This window comes from Vulpes vulpes, chromosome 15 (assembly GCF_048418805.1).
Source record: "Vulpes vulpes isolate BD-2025 chromosome 15, VulVul3, whole genome shotgun sequence".
In the NCBI taxonomy this organism is placed as follows: Eukaryota; Metazoa; Chordata; class Mammalia; order Carnivora; family Canidae; genus Vulpes; species Vulpes vulpes.
Genome location: NC_132794.1, coordinates 93,126,530 through 93,147,817, shown reverse-complemented (window position 1 = coordinate 93,147,817; position 21,288 = coordinate 93,126,530). Strand labels below are relative to the sequence as shown.

Here is a 21,288-nt window from a genome sequence, read left to right as displayed (position 1 = left end):
AGCCAATCGACGCTGAAGGCTGAATAGGCTCTGGCCCGTTGAACGCGTGCGGGGGAGGCGGCTTCTTCCGGCCGGCCGCAGGTTAGCTGCGTACGTTGAAGGACACAACCAGTGGAATTGCTACCTTTTGCGAGGTGGGTGTGTGGACGGGATCCCCGGCGCAGGCTTCGTGCCTCCGCCTTGAAGGGGTGGCACAAAACTCCGACCGTTCCTGATGCAGGAACGCCGCTAGGTCTTTGCTTTGGGGTGCGAGAACAGCGGAGAATTGGGGAAAGGAATTAGAGGTAACGAGGGAGCCAGGGCGCGAGGGTCGGACTGGGAATCCAAGGGGCGAGGAGGATAGGAGGTCCTAGAGGCTCCCATAGTTCCCAAAGGCCCTTGGATCCTTTTACGATGAGGAAAAATGAGGCCCGTTGCGAAGGGACTCCCCCCAAGGTCACCTAGCGATGTAATAATGAAACTCGGGCTTCTGGCCAGATTAACCTGTCTTCCTTGGTATGCCCATAGTCCGTTTCCACTGTGCTGTGCCTAGGGAGCTGGCCTGCGAGGCCTCCTTTAGCTGCGCTGCAGCCTTTGTCAAAGCGGGAATGTGTGCGGCCCGGCGCCCGCAGTCGGCCAGGCCGGCGGCCCGCGGGTTAGAGTCCAGGCGGTCGGATCGCAGCGGGAAGGCCTTTTCCCTCTAAGGGGCAGCCAGAACAGGGAGCTGAATACCCCCCTTGAAGTGCAAAAGGCTGCTTACGGTACCCGAGTGGTTCTCGACTTCTACCTCGTGATCTCACCGCTCCAGCTAGGTGGGTGTCCAGTCAGGGAAATGCAGTTGGTCCCTTTGGGCCTTCTCCGAAATGCCCGTTTCACAGGTGAAGAAAGACGTGGAAGGCGTCATTCCTGTTTACTCGCGGTAGGCCCGTTAACTGGAAACGAGAGTGAGACCCCCTGCTTCGACTTCTCCACGGGCTACCATTTAGCAGTTAGCGCATTTATTAGTCTTAGGTAATTTGTTCCTTTTTATGTCTTTCTAAACTTTGTATGGTTCAAAAAGGAGTAAGGTCTCAGTTCGAGTCACTCCACAGAGGGTGCTCTAGCCCCAAGGGTTCGAGATCTTTGTCCAAAAGTAACGTGCAGCTCGCGAAAGGGGGCAAGCCCCAGTGCTTGTAGGCTTTTATCCCATTGTTTATTTCACCGGCAACATTTTACTCCCGACCCTGCCTCCATCTCACCTTCACAAGAGTCTTCAAGACCCAGACTAAATATCCGTTCCTATGCCATGCCTTCCCTGCAGTCAGAATTAGTCCTCTGTGGAATATCAAAGCCTTCCTATCATATTGTGTAGAGAGAAATTTAGGGCGCTTTAAAATTTTTTCACTTGGACACCACGCCCTCCTAAAAATTTTTGTTACACACAAGGGAGTGGGGTTATCATTTAAATAATAATGGCAAAGTTAAGCTCCTGTTTTGTGTAGGGTTTCTCCTAGAAACCTACTTAATACCAAAAGAATCCAAAAGTGTATCATGAAGATGAATGGAGGGGAAACTATGCCTTTAGTAAGTCTAGTAAAATGAAACCATTAACATAAAAGCTACATTAAAAAGATTTATTTTAATGGAGATTTCCCTTCTTGGTCTGGAAAGGCCAAGTCCCCTGAGGAGACTTAAGGAAGTTTGGATTTCCTTCATTGTTCCAAGAACCTTATTGAAACTTCAGGATTAAGGTCATTTGTCCAAATTTTCATTGCCAATTCTGTGCACGAGAACGCCTCTGAAGGCCTTTGAATGGTAAACAGGGGAGTGCCAGTTTCCATAGCAACGACTTCCTCACAGATCTTTCCCTCTTCCATTTCATCAAGAGCCAGCTGAGTCACAGCCACTGCCTACCAATCTCGACCGGACCTCGACCGGCTCGTCTATGTTGCCAATCGACTCGGCGTGGCGTCGGTCGTGGTAGATAGGCGGTCATACATACGAATTTTCAAGTGTTCTGGTGACCTTTGAATGTGCTTTTGTTATTTTTTATTTTAACAAATATATGCCTGTGTAATATATAGGTACTTATAACTCCTCTTAAAAGTTTGTTGCATATTTTTCCAGAGTTTTTTTCTGTACATTTAATAACAGATATTTGGTTTTCTATTACTGCTGTATCTTTTAAACTTTAGTTTACATAAGAAATGCCTAGAGGGCATATTAAAGCAGATTACTCCTGGGCCCCAGAGCTTCTGAATAGGCCTGAGGTCAGGCCTGAGAATTTGCATTTCCAACAAGTTTCCAGTGATGTTGTTGCTGCTGGTCTAGGAACCAGACTTTGAGAACCATTTATGTACTATGTAGTATAATGTCCAGAAATAGATTTTTTTTTTTCAGTTAAACATACACAGGGACATCTTCCCATGTCCATGCATAAATATCTATGCACATTGTAGTTCCTCAAATGAAAACTATCAGTGTCTTGTATGTAGATTAACTTTTCATTTTTTCCCGTTTATTTTCATAAACAATATTTCAGTCATCCTTCTTGACCCATAGAACATGTTTCCAATTTGCAGTATTTCTTTAAGGGTAAATTCCTGGAGAACAAATGAACCAGCTACCTAAAAGGGTATATTAATTTTATAATTTGATAGGTATTGCAAAATTGCACCTTAGGAAAAGTACCAGTTTACACTCAAGCAACAGGAAATGCTTTATTTTCTCATTCTTACTATTTATTATCTTTCCTAGTCTGATAGTTAAATATCGGCCTCATTTACATTTCTTAGATCACTTTTGTGTTTTCCCATTGAGTTTTTGGCCTTTATATTTTCCCTTTCCTGAGGTAACTAAAATACTGGTCCATGTTTTCTTCCAGGACTCCTCGGCTTTACTATTTATATTTAGATCTTTTACCTATTTTGGTGTAAGAAGTGGGGATTCCAGCTTTCCTGATACCTCCAATAGCTAGTATGTATCCTAGGGGTGGGAGTTAGATGCTGAGAGCACCGTAGCCTAGGTAGTGAGTATCCTGTTTATAACTAGTTGACAGACTTTGATAATGGCATTTTGGTAGGATCTCCATCTTTAAGAACTTGAACCAGCATTTTCTTATAAATTCTTTAAACCGTGGAAATATATATATATATTTTAAAGATTTTATTTATTCATGGGAGACACAGAGAGAGAGAGAGGCATAGACACAGGCAGAGAAAGAAGCAGGCTCCATGCAGGGAGCCCAATGTAGGAACGATCCTGGGACTCAGGCAGATGCTCAACTGCTGAGCCACTGAGGTGTCCCACTTCCAGTTCTTATACTCTGATGTACATCCCTTTTGTTAAAATAATGTTAATTTTTTAAAAATGGTAGTATCAGTTCCATTTAGTAAATGATCCCTTCTCTTCCCATTCCTAAAATTATAAGAGAAATTGTGAGGGTGCCTGAGTGGCTCAGTGGTTGAGCGTCTGTCTGCTTTTGGCTCGGGTTGTGATCGAGTCCCGCATCGGGCTCCTTGTGGGGAGCCTGCTTCTCTCTCATGAATAAATAAATAAAATCTTTAAGTTGGAGGAAAAGAAAAATTGTGAAAGGGGTTGCAAGTTGAGCTGTTTATTTGGTGGTTCCCCTTCTTAGAAACCTTGAAATGTATCAGAAGCTCCAACTTTCAGCTACTCCTCTTAAAAGGAGTATGCATGATTGAGTCCATGCACAATGTAACATGATGTAGTGAGAACCAAAAACAGTATCAAGCAATATTGGGTTAAATGGTGGGCCTAGAGATTACTGTGTTCTCTTCAGTGCTAAATGATTTGATGTATATTTTGGAATGTTATACAATAGCAACCGAGGTCAAGTCTTCCTTCTGAAAGTTTTTCTTATCAATAAGTTTTTCTTTCTTTTTTTTTTTAATTTTTTTTTACTTATGATAGTCACACAGAGAGAGAGAGAGGCAGAGGGAGAAGCAGGCTCCATGCACTGGGAGCCCGATGTGGGATTTGATCCCGGGTCTCCAGGATCGCGCCCTGGGCCAAAGGCAGGCGCCAAACCGCTGCGCCACCCAGGGATCCCTCAATAAGTTTTTCACCATCTTTGCTACTTGTTTTGGGCAAGACATAAGAACTCGTAATATTTATAATGCAATGACTTTAACTTAAAAAAAGAAAAACAAAAAAACAAGGGGTGCTTGGCTGGCTCAGTTGGTGGAGCATGTGACTCTTGATCTCCGGGTTTTGAGTTCAAGCCCCATGTTGGATACAGAGATTACAGAAAAAAATAAAATCTTTAAAACAACAACAAAATGAAACTTAATTTTCTTTTAAATTGCATCCAAACCAATTTATTATTGCTTTCTTTTTTTTTTTTTTTTTTTTTTTTAAGATTGAAATCATGGCAGGTCCAGAAACTGATGCCCAATTCCATTTCACTGGTATCAAAAAATATTTCAACTCTTATACTCTCACAGGTAGAATGAATGTAAGTATTAACAATACCTTTAAGCAGTTATGATTTAGTATAATATAGGTGGCAATAGCTCTTGTTTACTTTCTCCTTTCTTTTTCAGTGTGTATTGGCCACATACGGAGGCATTGCTTTGATGATTTTATACTTCAAATTAAGGTCTAAAAAAACACCAGCTGTGAAAGCAACATAAATGGTAAGGAATTGACATTTAAAAGTTGGTAACTGGGCAGCCTGGGTGGCTCAGTGATTTAGCACCGCCTTCAGCCCAGGGTCTGATCCTGGAGACCCGGGATCGACTCCCATGTCGGGCTCCCTGCATGGAGCCTGCTTCTCCCTCTGCCTGTGTTTCTGCCTCTGTCTCTCGTGAATAAATGGATAAAATCTTTTTAAAAAAATTTTATTCATAAAAGAATAAATAGAAGTTGGTAACTTAGCCATTATGTTGGTAGGGTTTTTTCCCTTACTATAAAAGTAAATTGTTGTCCTTGTGCAGTTACATACAAGAGGAAAATATTGTTCATATCTCAGTACCTTGACAATTTTTGTTAATATTTTGGTTTGGCTTTTTTTTTTTTTTTTTTTTTTTTTTTTTTTTTTTTTTGGCTTTTTTTTATATATTTTTAATTTGGTTTTCAGTGGCTAGGAGTCCTGTCTGTAATACTGTCTTATAACAAATGTCTTCCTCTAGTAGTTGAATGTATGAGTGTATATGGATATTTGATGTATATCTGTTCCCTATTAGAATTTTTTAAATATGAAATATTGCATTGAACGCTTTTGAGCTTGGGTTAAAGGGTGGGCTTAGAGACTACTATGTTCTTTTCCTTGCTATAGTGTTGCCTATTTGATTGTTTTAAGCTTAAGGACTTTTCCCCAAGGGTTATGGGGTGCCCAGCTTTGTAAGAGGGTGTCTCCTGCCCTAGCCAATGTTGAATCAGTTTCTGATTTTTGCTTATTTGATGAGTGAAAATGTGTCTTTTTGATGAAGTAATACGTTTTTTCATTTGTTTACTGTTTGCGTTTTTCTTAACAGTCCCTTAATATATTTTTCTTATTTAACAATTGAGTCTTTTTCTTTGTAAAGACCTTATTTCTCTTACATAAGTCCTTTATGTAATCATTATTAAAACCAATTTTTTAAATACATTGTAAATATATCTTATTTTTTTGCTAGCTTCAATTTTCTATATAATCAATTTTATATTTTCCTTAAATTTTTATAGATTTCATTTTCTTCTTATGGCACACCACAGCCTCCATTTGCCCATCCTTGAATGAATAATTGTTTTGGTAGTAGATGATATGGAGAAAACCCCAAACCCAGATCTTTATCTTCCTTAGTTCTCCACAGAAAATTTTTCCTTTGCTCTTAAAAGCTTTTCCAATCTCAAAACTATTGACTAAGACTACCTACCCCAGAATGCAGTGGCCCATGACTCATTCCTGAGAAACGGAGTTTTTGCCCAGTTTCCATATTAGGTACCTCCCAACTTTGGGAGGGTGGTTGTATCCCCATTATAAAAATGGAGAAATTTTATCTCTGATATGTTTACTACTTTTTAAAATGTTACTTTGTATACTAGACTTTTCCAATAGCATACATTCAGGATCATACTGAGTTGTTGGCAGCTCTTTTGTTAAAGGTGAAGTGTAAGGTTAAATTGTAGTAAGCTGAAAGATACCTGCATTTTGGAGTGGTTACTGAATGAGAATCTGATGAATTTGCATTCAGTTTCAGGGGGTTCATGGATAGTCCTATACTAGTAATTACTGAATATCTTAGAGTTGAACACAATTGTGTCTGAACTATTTTTGCTTTGTTTATAGGACTTTAACTTGGACCTCATCTGTTAAGTTCCCATGCTTGGAAAAGCTAATGTAAACTCATCATGTGATACTCAATTTGTACAATAAATTATGAACCTGGAAAAGCTGGTTGTCTTTATTTACAAGATATCAAAAATATAAAAACTGTACAAAATGCAACGAAGGCAAAAAACTGGCAGTGACTTGGTCTAAATCTTTTAGTTTCCCAAAGCAAGGCTCAGTACTGGAGGTAAGCAACTGAAATGTCTGTCTGACTTCAAGTGTACTAGGTTGTATGTAGCTGCTTTAGCTGAAGTAGAACATGGAAGCTAAATTTCTTCACCTGGTTTATAGAGTGTTTGGGTGCACTCAGAATCCAACAGGTACAAATTCAGATGTCAGTGGTTGGCTTGTAGTTCATCTAGTTCTTAGAAATTGTAGTTCACCCTACCCAGTAACATACATTCCACTAATCATGGGCCAAGCAAAAATGTTAGTGGATCATTTAACATAGTACTTGAGTGCCATACAGTAACTACATTTTTACAGCAAAAACATACATGCTCATAGAGTTCTTCAGCTAAAATTCAAGATGGTATTATATTACTCAATTTGAATCTTGAAGCGGATGAATTATTGAAATCAATTGATTTTTTTTCCTAAACATAATAAATTAAAATAGCATTTGAACAGAAAATGCATAGTTTCCACACAATCCAAAGCACCATAAATGTCCCCTCCACAAACATAATACCTCTTATTCAACTAACGGAAATTAGTTAAATGTGGTTGCTATAGAAACGTGGAACTGTCCTGTTCAGATTTTCCAAGCAGCATCCTTCCAGATCCATATAGACAAAACATTCTTTGTAGCTTAAATATTAATCACTGAGGTATTTGCTTTTAGTCTCCCTTTTTCAAACAGTAGCTTCCAAAAGGTCTTTAATACCGATGGTTTATTGCGGACTATAAGCTCCTGCAGCTAGAACCAAGTTTCTTCGAGTAAAATGGAGATGTACAACTGGTGTTGATTTGGTCATATATGTTCCCAACAGTAACTCCTGTGAATTCTCAGGTAAATTTATATGCCCAGTGGCTGTAGTAAAGTCATCGGTCTCTAAATCTTCAAATGCTTTGACAGCATCCCACAACCGGACTGTATTATCCATTGAACCTAAGGGGAAGTTAAAAGGAAACTATTTAGTAGAGTCTACCATATTTGAGTTCTGACATTTTGTCAAATACACTTCATATATTTACTATATATTTCTGGTGAAAAAAATCTAAACTTGATTAATAAACTCTACCTTCTAAAGGACCATTTCAAGCAGTTTAACCCGAAAAGTCTGCACATGTCGTGTCTAAGAGAAGCAAAACCTAACACAGTCAATCAACACTGTTTCATTTTAACATACCATTTACCCCTTACCACAAAGCCATTTCTAATCATTTACCTGAGGCCAAAATTTCACCATCTCTACTAAACCTAAGTGAACAGACTGTATCAGTGTGGCCTTTTAATTCTCCAACCATCAAACCATGTCCGATATCCCAAAGGAGTACTCTGCCATCTGTTGCTCCTGTAGCCAGGAATCTCCCATTGGGAGAAAATGTCAAGGAATGAATTGGTCCCTAGAAAAGAAGTCCATGGAAAGAATCAGAAGTGGGTTAAAAATATCTAAGAAAGTAAGAAAATGCTAGAATTTAAAAGCTTAACGGAATGAATAGTTATCTCAAAGACAACTTGTGCGCCAGAACAATGGTGTAAAATACCTTGTGTCCAGTGAATATTCTTACGCAGTTCCCATTCAAGACATCCCAAAGCCGCACAGTTCTGTCTGCAGAGCCCGTAGCAACATAATTAGAATTTGGATGGAACCTGGTACAATTCACATCAGCAAGATGGCCAGCAAATATCCTTAAAGGTTGGTAGTGGTCTGTAGCCCAGAGCCTTTTAAAAAATGCATTGAAAGCAAAAAAAAAAAAAAAAAAGAGTTAACTGCCAAAATTCTAAAATAAATACAGAAACACCCATGTGAAATATTAACTCCAAATAGATCTCCACACACACCCCCTTCACTGGCTACCTAAGGAAAAGTGGAATGAGTGAGACGAAATAACATTTTCAAGGGAAACTAAGTTGACTTAATATAAATTTTTTTCAATTTTCTAGTTCTCTGTTATGTACCCCCTTTCCTACCCCAATTCATAGTCTAACCCATAGAAAAGTATTTTTCCCTAGTTTTGGCCACCATAAAATTAGTTTCTAATTTGAGTTACCTCATCCTGAACTTTAAAGGGGATCACAGGAAAACACCAGCAGTGCTCACAGTGGTGGTGAAAGTCTAGCTGGTGGGAGGGGTGGGGAGCCTGTTAAATGCTTTAGGGAAAAAAAGGATTCTTGATAGGAATTGCAGACATAGTAATACTCCTCGCAAATTCATTTTCAAAATAAGTACTATAAATGCTGACATTCTCAAAAAGTTGTTCCCAAATAATAGAAGTGAAAACAAGTTTGGCTGAAGTGTATAATTCCCACAAAAGAAACAATTTTGCCAGTCATAAGATCACAATGTTCTTACCGAGCTACTCGATCATGGCCCCCTGACACAAAGTAATATCCATATGGAGAAAACTGTGTGTCCCATACTGGGTAGTTGTGTCCTTTATATCCCACCAAGCAAGTAAATGTTTGAAGACTCCACAATCTAACAGTTCCATCCTCTGAAGAAGAAAGCAAGTAGTTCCTGAGGGAAGAGAAGGTAATATATTTGATTCCCAGAATAACTTAGTTACCTGTCCACTTTCTTTGTACATTTGAATATGTTAAATATAGCTGACATGCTACATCTTTTACCTATACATGGAATTCACAGTAGATAACAAAAAGTTAAAATTATTAACTAAACTGTTAGCTCTGACACTACTGAACACCTACTGAATGAGATGAGATTATTTTTAAAAGTATACTGGGAAAACCGCAGTTCTTATTAAAAAATTATACCAAAGGGTACCAACAAATAGTTGGTCATAAAGGTCAATTGAAAAAAAAAATAAATAAATAAAAATAAAGGTCAATTGAGAAAAGCTAAGAAAGATGATAGAAGATGTCACTTAAAATTCCACAATTCTTTAAAATGGCGATGCTCAGGCAGCCCGGGTGACACTCCGGTTTAGCACCACCTTCGGCCCAGGGCATGATCCTGGAGACCCAGGATCGAGTCCCACATTGGGCTCCCTCCATGGAGCCTGCTTCTCCCCCTGCCTGTCTCTGCCTCTCTCTCTCTTTCTCTCTCTCTCTCTCTCTCTGTCTCTCATGAATAAATAAATATATTTTTTTAAAAAATAAATAAAATGGAGATGCTCAGGGCACCTGAGTGGTTTAGTCGGTTGGTTAAGTGTCTGCCTTCAGTTCAGGCAATGCTCCTGGAGTCCTAGGATTGAACTCCCCATCAGGCTCCCTGCTTATGCGGAGTCTGCTTCTCCCTCCCTCTGCCTCTCCTGCCCCTTATTCTCTCTCTCACTCTCTCAAATAAAATCTTTAAAAATAAATAAAATAGAGATACTCTTTTTTTTTTATCATGTATAACTTGTACAAACATTTAGAAGGAAATGTCTTTGACAAAAAAAAACACTATAGACATGGAAGTAATACTTTACCTTTTTTAGGGATAAAAACAAAAGCTAAACCACTCAAACTATTATGGTTTTCACTGAAATCGGAGATTTCCCTCAAGTAAAAATGTATCATCTGGCTATCAAAGTTTCATTCTCAAGATTTCATAAAAATGAAAATACACGTGGGGTTGAAAGCTATTATCCAAATAAGATACAAATGGTATTATGAATATATAATTCCCTCCCATTTCTACAGAATGTTAAAGATCATGAAAAATAAGCAAATACCTGTGGGTTTCAAATTCCCTTTTCAGTATTATCCTCTTAGTACTTTTGATTACACAAAATTTTCAATTGACAGCTAACATGCCTTTATTATAAGGAATCTGTTCTGAATTTAGAGTTGCCACAAACCCAAGGGAGGAACCCAAAGAAGCAATTCAGCCCCTGCTGGAGTTATACAAAAACTAAAGCTAATTTTTAAAACCAACAAACCGGGGATCCCTGGGTGGCTCAGCGGTTTGGCGCCTGCCTTCGGCCCAGGGCATGATCCTGGGGACCCGGGATCAAGTCCCACATCAGACTCCCTGCATGAAGCCTGCTTCTCCCTCTGCCTGTGTCTCTGCTTCTCTCTCTCTCTCTCTCTCTGTCTCTCATGATTAAATAAAATCTTAAAAATAAATAAATAAAAAATAAAACCAACAAACCCTGAAGCTGTCCATCTTGATTCTATAAATTTGGGTCTGAATTAAGTTGCTATCTTGTGCACAGTACCCCAAGATGAATTAGCAAATGGCAGGATTCTAAAAGATCATGCATGAGAGGCAACCATGAGATTTTTCTAACAATATCTCCCAACACATTTCCAGTAGTAACTTTTATATAATCTCAATATAATACAGCAACATTTAATTTTTCATTGTATTTTACCTGTCTGGACTGAAGCTGGCTCCATAGACAGGCCCGCTGTGACCATACAAAATCTTCAACTCACTGGCTGTTTTCTCATCCATTATTCTTTCTAAGACATCATCTGATTCCTTGTCTATGAGGCTAAGATCTAAAATGATCCCAAAATATTGATTTTTTTAAAATAAATTGATTAAAAAAATACATTCATTAGAACATTTTAAAGTAGTCACATCATGGTTCATAAGAACTAACATCTGAGCAGTTCTTCTTACAAACCACCCACAGGGCTAATGTCTCTAATCATCCCAGTGTACAGAAGAGGAAACTGAGGTTTAAGATAGTTAATAATCTGCCAGAATGCACATAGCTACTCAGTGTTGGAATTATGATTAAAACTCAAAATAGGGGCGCCTGGTTGGCTCAGTTAAGCATCTGCCTTTGGCTCAGGTCATGATCCCAAGGGTCCTGGGATCAAGCCCCATGTTGGGCTTCATGCTCAGAGAGGAATCTGCTTCTTCCTCTCCCTCTGTGCTTGCTCTCTAATAAATTAATCTGCAATAAATAAATAAAACTCAAAGTAACCCACTATATCATAATGTTTTATACAAATGCAAACTATGGAAATATTAAAAGTTTTTTTATAATGTATTATCTTGTTTAAAATTTAGCAATAAACTTTAAAATGAAATCCTAAAATTAGTTCTTCTTAAGCCATTTTTAAGCTAAAACAGAAAGTACTCTCCCATTATTTACTTTAAAGGCATTTTTAAAATTCACAGGCAAACAGCCAAAATTAGATTTTTAAACTTACAGAGTTTTCTGGCCCAATCCCCCCATTCTATAGGTGAGAATACTGAGGCCCAGGAAAGTTAAACGAGTCTAGCACCCCAGTCTCCTGATTGCCACTCCAATGCACTTTTCGCTTGGGAATGTTAGCATTTTGAGTTAAAGTAAAATCAAGTGAAATTCTGCTGAGATAACAATCTCTTGTGTATACTCCAAGGATTCCAGATTGGTGTAAACTAAAGCCGAGTTCACATCTTCACAGGTCATCTCAGTTACCTGCTGCTTGTTTAACACTACGAAGCTTTTTGGGTGTCACAGACCATACTCTAACAGTTGAATCTGCAAAACCTCCAGCAATCAAACTAGAATCATCAGTGACATCCACTGCAGTGAGGCCCTGCCAATAAAAAAATAAAAACATTGTATTCAACAATACTGTCTTGGGAAAAAAAAATACATCTTAGAAAATATATAATGATAACTCTTTTTCTCATATAAGAGATCACTTGAGATTGCATTTTCTCCTATGAAACCCACTGAAAGTATTTACTTTGAGAACATGTCATTCACCCCTTTTTGCCCTCTAAATTTAAATCACATGAAGAAAACCTTAATCATTTCTGTACTTTACTAAATATATCCTTAGCAGCTTATTATAAACAATCTATAAAGACATGTTGAGTCCTTAATAAAAAGTTTTAAGTTTATATAAATACTTAAGCCAGGTTCAATAGAGATGAATTAGTTTCCTGCTCCTCAAAGGCTAGCAGAATTCTGATCAGTGAAACAAGCAACATTCTGGCACCTGCAAGTTGCTAAAGGTCTTTTCAACACTGCCTTCTATCTATTCCAAGCAGTGTCCAATTATCCTTTCCTAACTTCTCTCTGTAAGCTATGTTAAGAATTTAAAAAAGAAAAATCTGTCTTAGTTAACACATCTAAGTTTCTTTTCTTGGAAAGTGACCATTTTACAAGACTCTCTAGGCAGAAATTGCACAATTATCTTACCGACCTGGTAAGCATTGAGGAATGTATAGAAACAAATGGAGGGTAAACAGTCTGGCCCAAGGCGTACTCGTTTGGTGGTTTCTTTCATATTCATTATCTTATCCAATTTATCTGAATCTTTCAACTCAGGAAGAGGGATTCTGTGAAAGAAAAACAGACTGAAAATTACCCTATTAAGAAACTGAATTCACTACAATAACAGATCATCTTAAAACTCAGCACATGTTCCTTAAGTTTTCTCCTCACCTGTTTTGAGGTGGAGCATTAGGATCTTGTTTTTTGCTTTTGGATCCAATGCTATCTTTTTTAGGTTTCTTCTTTTTAGGTTTTCCTTCTTCATTTTCTCCTTCTTCATCTTCATCATCCAAAGGCACCTCAATTTCTGGCTCTTTTAGTAAACCAAAGAATACCTACAAATCAAAGGAGCCAATATTTTCAAGATTAATATTTCATTCATTGACATCCTTTTCATATCTTGATAGGATGAATCACAATTACAATACAGTAACATACCCTGAAGCAGATTCTGTACTTATCTACCCAAGAGCCAATCTCCCCTTCTTCCTTACTAACAGAACCCTGATTTTTTTGGAGCAGCAATATGCTTGGTTAAATCATTTCTGTTCCCAGACTCCTTTGCACTTGGAATAGCCATATAACATCATTCTGGCCAACAGATGTACACACAAATATACTGGGTAGTGTTTTAGAAAAAAAAAAAAATACTGTTTTCCTGATACAAAAGAGATTTAGCAGGGATAAGCCTTTTGTCCTCCCCACTCTGCCTTCCTGGAATGTAGGTGCAAGCTGGAGCTACAACAGCCATCTGTGAGCACCAAGAAGAAGGCCACATTCTAAGATAATGGAGGAGAAACTAGGAGCCAGGCTCTTTGATGGCAGTGTGGAGCCCCTACGCCAGAGCAAGAGGGCTTTCCTCTGCAATTCATTGTATGTATATAAAATCCCTTATTTGCTTGTCATTGTAGTCAGGGTTCTGTTAAATGCAACCATTCCCAAATTCTAATTTATACATCATCCTTAAAACATGAAACTTAATATACAGTGTACAGTTATTCCCAAACTAGCTATAAGAAAAATGTGTAAATTATGTAGATGGAAATACTACAGTTTTTCATAATCTGCATTATATAGTTCTTAGGTTTATTCCCATACCTTTGATTTGTTTGCCTCTCGTTTAGCCTCTCCTGCCAAACTTCCCACCATCGCATCTATCTGTTGCTTACTACGCGGCATCCCATCAAAGATGTCAATGTAGAGGTGCTCCTGAACTATGTTCCATATCTGATTGTTCTGTTTCTCCTGAAGATGCCTCTTCAAGAGTTGGTACGAGTCACGGGAAATACGCAGAACAAATTTACTTGTTCGAAAATCCAACATGGTCTCATTCCCTTTCATGTGTTCCTTTTTGGTAAGACTAGATAATACTCGTAGGTCATCCTGGTAATAACATTCCTGATCTCCATGGAACCTGTTTCAGTGATTTTAAAAAGTCATTTTTCAATGTAATCATTAAGGGATCTGCTCTCCCCCATATATTTATAAACATCCCAGAATATTTTCAACGTAGCAATCTGAATAATCCTGGACTAAGCTAACAGGATCAGAAGTAACTCATTTCAAAATGATTACAATTCAGTTTCTGATTTCATCCTGAAATTTAAAAATTTAATTTTCTAATGAAATGTATTATTAACATTTTAAGAGAATTTGAAATAATTACCATAAGTGAATGAAAGATAAGATGTCCACCACTAGTAGACATCTGAATTAGAATTTCTGCTTTACTAAATTTTATGTTCTCTCAAAATCCACTTTTAAAAGCTTTTTATTGTGGAAATTTTCAAACATATACAACAGTAGAAACTAGTATAATTAACGAACCTATCCCCCAGCTTCTTAATAATTAATACACGACATTCTCATAAAACCCACCATTTTCAATGATTTCTTATATTCTTAATACCAGATATATTTATTAAACATCAGTATAATAATAATGACTAAAGGACAAACAAATGTTGATACCAAAGAATAAACACTTCCATTTACTCACCATTACCAAAGGTAATTAAGTAAAGCTTTCAGCCTTGGTGATAATTAATAAATTTAAATGTACTTTTGTTTCTATAAATCTTAATTTTCCTGATGAAGTAAAATTAAAGATCATATATTTGGCACTCACTAACAACGCAAAAACATTTAGAGAACAATGACTAAACATAAGGTATTAGGGCTCTAGCTCTGATACACAGCCAAAAGATTCCTAAACTGTTACCTATGTTACCCTATTATGATTTACCAAGACATGAACTAAGGGTTTCCGTCCAAGATTTCAGTGAAATTAGAAATTTCAGCCTCCTGGTGTTCATAGCAGTCACTACCCATAACCTCATCTGAGCACTGGTGCTTGGGAAGGGCTGAGATTGTCCACAACAAGCAGACAAGAGTCCCCCAGGATATTCTAGCTTTCTATGTGACGAGATGGCTACCCATGATACTAAGAGGGGAAGGGGTTTTTTGATGACAATACTTTAAGAAAAATTAGGTTACAATCCTGTCATCATCAGCCTTTGTTAAATTTTTTCTAAAATGCTAAGCTAAAAAATAAAAAATAAAAAAATAAAATAAAATGCTAAGCTAAAGAATATTTGCTTTATAAACCTTCTATAAGGCATCATACAATAACGAATGGACATAATGGCATTGAAGCTAAGTGTCCCAAGTTCTATTATTCCTCTATAACCACTACTTGTGTTGTCTGACAACTGCTGGCTTTTGGGTCTATTGTTTGTATTAAAATGTTCTCATTCAAACTGTTAAGTACTAAAAAAATAAATAAAATAAAATAAAATAAAATAAAATAAAATAAAATAAAATAAAATAAAAAAACTGTTAAGTACTGCCTCCTTTTTAAACACTCCTTTCTTTGGCTTCTATAAGTCAATACCTTCCTGGTTTTCTTCCTACTTCTCTAACTTCTCCTTGCATACCTCTTCTACTTGGCCATCTGTTCTACTCTTTTTCTATCTCTTCTACTCCAAATGTTGGGAGTTCCTCAAGGCCCAGGTCCAGCATCTCAGTGACTTATTTCATATAGCCCCCACTCCAGGTAATCTCATCCATATCCATCAATATTATACACAACTCCAATTTATGGCTCTAGTCCCTACATCTCCTTGGAACTCCAGAGACTTATATACCATTCACGAGTCAACTTAGTATCTCTTAAATGAGTCAAAGGCATATTCAAATCTGAACTCAAGATTACTCCACAACCGGTCAAACCAGGTCTTCTTCCAGGGTTTCCTATCTTAGTGAAGGCCACCCCTATCCAGATGATGGAGCCAGAAACCTAATGGTTATCAATAATACTCTCATCTCCCTTACTCCATATCCAATCCATCACCAACTGCCTCACCAATATCTACTTACCTTCACAAACACTACTGCACCCTTGTCTAATATTTCTCAACAGAACATTTTGCAGCAGAACAATTCTTTGTTAAGTAGGACTACCTGCACATATTAGAACATTTGGCATCCCGAAGACACCTGCTCTTCCCCACCCTGGTCATTATGACAACCAAAACACCTTTACACATGTTCAAATAGCCCAGGAGAAGCTGGAATAATATTACCCCCTAGTTGAGGACCACTACAATCACCTCCCAAACTAGTCACTCTAAAGTCACTCTGTTCCTCCCCACAACCACCATCTATTCTTTCCAACTGCATAAAGGTCCTTTCAAAAGGCAAATCGGGGCACCTGGCTGGCATAAGTAGTAGAGCATACGACTTGATCTCATCAGGGTTGTGAGTTCAGCCCCACTCTGGGTAAAGAGATTACTTCAAAAAATAATAATAAAATTTTTTAAAAATGCAAATCTAATAATGACATGGACCTTCAATGACTTCTATAGCAGAGACACCTCGCTGTCCCTAACATCCATTTTTTTTCTTTCTTCCTCCACAGCAGAATTCCTGAATATTAGCTGAGCACATAAACACAAGGGAGGTAGGAAGTGTGGACATTGACTAACCACATAAAAAAGGAAGAGGGGGCAGCCTGGGTGGCTCAGTGGTTTAGCGCCATCTTCAGCCCAGGGCGTGATCCTGGAGACCCAGGATGGGAGTCCCACATCGAGTTCCCTGCATGAAGCCTGCTTCTCCCTCTGCCTGTATCTCTGCCTCTCTCTGTCTCTCTCATGAATATATAAAATCTTTAAAAAAAAAAAAAAAGAAGAAGAAGAAGAAGAAGAGGTGTGGGACCCCTGGGCGGCTCAGTGGTTGAGCATCTGCCTTTGGCTCAGGGCATGAACCCAGAATCCTGGGATCAAGTCCCACACTGGGCTCCCTGCGGGGGAGCTTGCTTCTCCCTCTGCCTATGTCTCTGCCACCACCACTGTGTCTCTCATGAATAAGTAAATAAAATCTTAAAAAAAAAAAAAAAGAAGAGGTGTGTGCAACTTCCAGAAAGGATGTGCGCCTTTCCAGCTGACTGCAACACTAATATGACTGCTCAGAGCCAAAGAGCCATCTTGTGCCACAGGTAGAAGCGACAAGGATGGAAGAGCATCAAGATGGAGAAAGCCTGGGTCCCCAGTAATCAAGGCCTCCATACCAGTCCCCAACTGCCTAACCTTTATGAGAGAGAAATGAACTTTTACCATACTTAAGCCATATTATTTGGGTTTTCAGTCACTCTCAATCTAATCTAACCCTAACACAGCTTCCTATTGCTCTTAGTATAAAAGCAAAAAATACACTTATTTATGTCATTATTGTTTGAGTGTTCATTGAATCTCAGCTACACCTAATCCTACCCAATACAACCCACCACTGCTCTCAGAATAAACAAAGACCCTCAACATGGCCCAAGAACCTGTCTGTACCAGCCCAGCTTCAGGTTATACTGTACCTGACTCCATACTCTGCTCCAGCCATACTGGCCTTCCTTCATCTCTGCACCTACCATGATCCCTCCCGCCAGAGCTATTCCACATGCTTTTCCTACTTCTCTTTATCTGGTTAGCCCCAATCCAATCTTCGGATCTTACCTCAAGATCACTTTCTCAGGGAGCTTTCCCTGACTTCTCCAACTAGATCAAACCCCTTTTTTAGGTTCTCCTAGCAGCAGGTATCTCTACTTCATGAAATATATTTTGAGTTACAATCTTACACTTGTGTGGTTACAGATGTGTATACACATTATATATGTGTGCTATTTATGTAATACATATGAAATTCACATACTTCTCAAAAAATGATTTTGCTTCATTCTCATGTTGATTGTAGACTAGTTCCAAGTACATGTGTACAAACAGAGGATAAAAGAGTTGGGATAACTCTGCCCGATGGCAGTCCAAAGAACATTCAATGAAGTGTTTCAGTCCACTATAGTATTCTTCATACATTGTGGGGTCTCCTTGTTGGTTGTAGGCTGACAGCACAGCACTGACATCCGGCTGGTCTTCCACAGCTACGCTTCCAACTGTTTAAAAAACGAAGAACAACTTTCAAAAACTGACCTGATACATACCAAGTGACTAAAGCTGTTTTATTAACGTCCAGAGGGAAACTGTTTCTTAGATGTTTGCCCCTCTCCTCTCAAACTCTCTCCCCCACACAATCACACAATCTTTTAATGGGATTTTCACTTCATTTCAGTCACCCATCCAAAACTCCTTCAGCTTATCCATATCTTAAAATAAAATTTTAAAATCAGTAACAAAAGGTTCAATATTTTTCCTGCAGCTACCTCAAAGACAAATTTCATAAAACATGGTATGTGCAAATCAAACAACTATGTTAACCTTCTCTCAAGGTTCAGTGTAAATGGCACCCATGGCCACCAAGCACTGCCCTGAAGTAACATTCCCAGCTCTCTGAACTGAGTATTATAACTTTCTTGTAACACATCCTATTCTGCAGGATATGTATACATCTATCACTCCTTATAAAATGCAAGCATTTCAAGGGTGGGAAGGATGAGCCTTATTTATGTTTTCAAAAGATAACTCAATTTACATGCTTAAAATAATCTCCATAAATACCATTCCAAGGCAGAAAACGTGAGTATTTGGGGATCCCTGGGTGGCTCAGAGGTTTAGCGCCTGCCTTTGGCCCAGGGTGTGATCCTGGGATCGAGTCCCACATTGGGATCCCTGCATGGAGCCTGCTTCTCCCTTTGCCTCTCTCTCTGTGTCTCTCATGAATAAATAAAGTCTTTTTTAAAAAAGGAAAAAAAAAACATGAGTATTTATTTGTAATAAAGTAATACCAAACAATGATACACCTGCCAATCTAATCAGTCTGATTGTCGCAAAATTTTAAGTTGCAATTATAATACTTCTGTGTTCTTCACTATACAAATGTTATAAGTTCTTTTGGTTACTCAGATGGCCTTTTTTCCTCCTTACTGGTTTCTGAGTTATAATAGGTGAAGTTTCTGAAAAGATGAGAGATTATAGAAAAATAACCAACATAATTCATCCTCTTATAGTTCATTCACAAAGTTTAGCATTCAGAAAAGATTCCTCTCAATCACATTTTTGCACATTTCTATTTAAGGGATACAAGGATACATATTCACACTTCACTTCTGGCAATGCTACAAGATTAGGTCTCACATAAATACAGATCTATTTGGCTAGAGGCTCTGCACTGGATAACTGCATTCAATAAACGTTTATTATCACCTCAGGATCACCTTTGAGTCCTCATACTGTGTATGAATCTTACTGCGTGGACTTTGCAACTACAGTTGCTAGGAAAAGGCTGGGAAGGGAGGTCTCAGGTGTTAAGTGTTAGGTGGTAGGCATAAACTTAATAGTGCCAGGCATTTTATATATATTATAGATGAGCCTCACTATAATTCATTTAATAAAAACAACCACAACAACAACAACCCAACCTCAACCTCAGGAAGAATCAGCATCACATAAGTAAAAGCAACAGAGATAGAGAGTCTGAACCCTGGTTTGTCCAAAACCTATTCCTAAATGAATGGTTCTCAAACTTTGCCATACATCAATACCCCCTTAGAAGCATATATTCAAAAATGGAGATTCCTGGGCAGCCAGGGTGGCCCAGCGGTATAGTGCTGCCTTCAGGCCAGGACCTGACCCTGGAGTCCTGAGATCGAGTCTCACGTCGGGCTCCCTGCATGGAGCCTGCTTCTCCCTGTGCCTCTGTCTCTGCCTCTCTCTCTCTCTCTCTTTCTGTCTGAGTATATAAATTTTTTTTTTTTTAAAAAAGGAGATTCCTACAGATTCCTCTACATGATCTGATTCACCAAGTCTGAAGTGATGTGCAAAAATCTGCATTCCCCCAAAGGTTTAACTAGTGATAGCCTATAGTTTGAGAAATACTGCTTTACTATGTTCCATCACTCCCTGGCTATTCAGTCCAAAGCAAGTCCCTTGGCTTTTCCGAGTCCGTTTTCTTATAGAGGTAATGTCTAGCTCACAGTGGAATTGTGAGAATTAGGATATATAAAGTATTTTTAGTAATTACTTAAAGAAGATAGCACATTTCTGTATAAATAGTGTTAATGCAGACCTGCCAAAGCTTAAGAGCCCCCAAAAGAAGAAAGGGACCGAAAGCCTGAAGGTCCCCGCCTCTAGGCGCCCACCCTCCCCAGACATCCCTCCGCTCAACTGCTCTCCTCAGCCTCTCACTGGAACTGACAGCTTGGAAGAGGGTTTGACTGCGCAGCCGGCGCACCAGCGAAAGGGGCGGGCATGTGGCCCTAGAGGCGGGCCCAGGAAATTCAAAACAAGCCCGCAGAGGTGCAGGCCTGCCAGCCTCTGCCTTCCCGGCTTGCTCCCTTCCGTGCCCTGCCTCCCCGGGACTCCGCGGCTCACCTTTCCCCGGAGCCGGAGGACCTGTCGCTAAGCCCGAGACGGCGGGGGCCCCTGAAGCGCCGGTGCCCGGAGGGTCAGGGGCCGCGGGGCCGGGGGCCGAGGCTGTGACCCGGCTGAGAAGCGCGCTAGCCGCCTCCGTACCGGCGCCGTCCGCCTCTCCCGGGGCTCCGGCGCCCGCCACTGCTTCCTCCAGCAGCCGGGCCTCACGGCGCAGCGCCTCTTCGGCCTCGCGGAGGTTACTCTGCCGCAGGAACTGCAGCACGGCCAGCAGAGTCTGTCGGTCGTGGGGGGCGCCGGCCTCCGGAGCAGCGGCGGGCACCGGGGCCGCCCCCGCCGGAGCAACGGCGGAGACAGCCACCGAGGGTTTGGGGGTCCCACCATCCCCGCCGGCCGACGACGCCGCCGCCGCAACGTTCCCGCCGCCGCCGTTGGGGCCGTTGTTGGTAGTGCCGCCGCCACCCTCGCCAGTGCCGTCCCCCGCCTGCGGAGGTAGCAGCGTCGGCGGTCCCTCTGGCTCTAACTTGACCGCCACCTCCGTCTGCTCCTCCGCCAGCGCCGCCATCTTGCGGCTGAGCCACCTCGCGCCGTCAAGCGTGATTGCGTTTTCGCCACATGGAGGGCGGGGAGGAGCGTTTTACGACACATTGGGAAGGCAATATACGGCAGTAGGAGGGGCGAGAAGGGAGGAGAAAAAGAACGGGAGCGAGAGCAATTTTCGAAAGCGAGTGACAGAAAGGCAGGAAGTGGGAGGTGGCGACCGCCTGTAACATTTGACTGTAATAACTACCATTTATTGCAGACCCGCTATTTTTAGGCACCGTGAGAGACATTTTACATTGTATGACCTCC

General features: G+C 39.9%; 2 protein-coding genes across 4 annotated transcripts; one reads left to right on the top strand and one right to left on the bottom strand.

The window, feature by feature from the left end:
* Positions 1-2: 2 nt before the first annotated feature.
* ATP5MK (ATP synthase membrane subunit k) lies at positions 3-6,354 on the top strand. Of its 3 annotated transcripts, none has more exons than XM_025993090.2 (4): positions 3-134; positions 4,340-4,435; positions 4,524-4,616; positions 6,251-6,354. In XM_025993090.2, the coding sequence occupies exons 2-3, from the start codon at positions 4,349-4,351 to the stop codon at positions 4,611-4,613; spliced, it is 177 nt and encodes a 58-aa protein (XP_025848875.1). In that variant the 5' UTR covers positions 3-134; positions 4,340-4,348; the 3' UTR covers positions 4,614-4,616; positions 6,251-6,354. The 3 variants fall into 3 exon arrangements, with proteins under 3 accessions (XP_025848875.1, XP_072595996.1, XP_025848882.1); XM_072739895.1 differs by lacking the exon at positions 3-134 and adding an exon at positions 169-284; XM_025993097.2 differs by lacking the exon at positions 3-134 and adding an exon at positions 870-990.
* On the bottom strand, positions 6,339-21,022 carry TAF5 (TATA-box binding protein associated factor 5). The gene is made up of 11 exons (XM_025993039.2): positions 20,440-21,022; positions 17,828-18,065; positions 13,727-14,042; positions 12,800-12,963; positions 12,558-12,693; positions 11,822-11,942; positions 10,778-10,907; positions 8,812-8,976; positions 8,003-8,180; positions 7,684-7,861; positions 6,339-7,403 (listed from the first exon to the last, which is right to left on the bottom strand). Exons 1-11 carry the CDS (start codon positions 20,999-21,001, stop codon positions 7,186-7,188), a joined length of 2,406 nt encoding a protein of 801 aa, XP_025848824.1. The 5' UTR covers positions 21,002-21,022; the 3' UTR covers positions 6,339-7,185.
* Between the last annotated feature and the right edge of the window lie 266 nt (positions 21,023-21,288).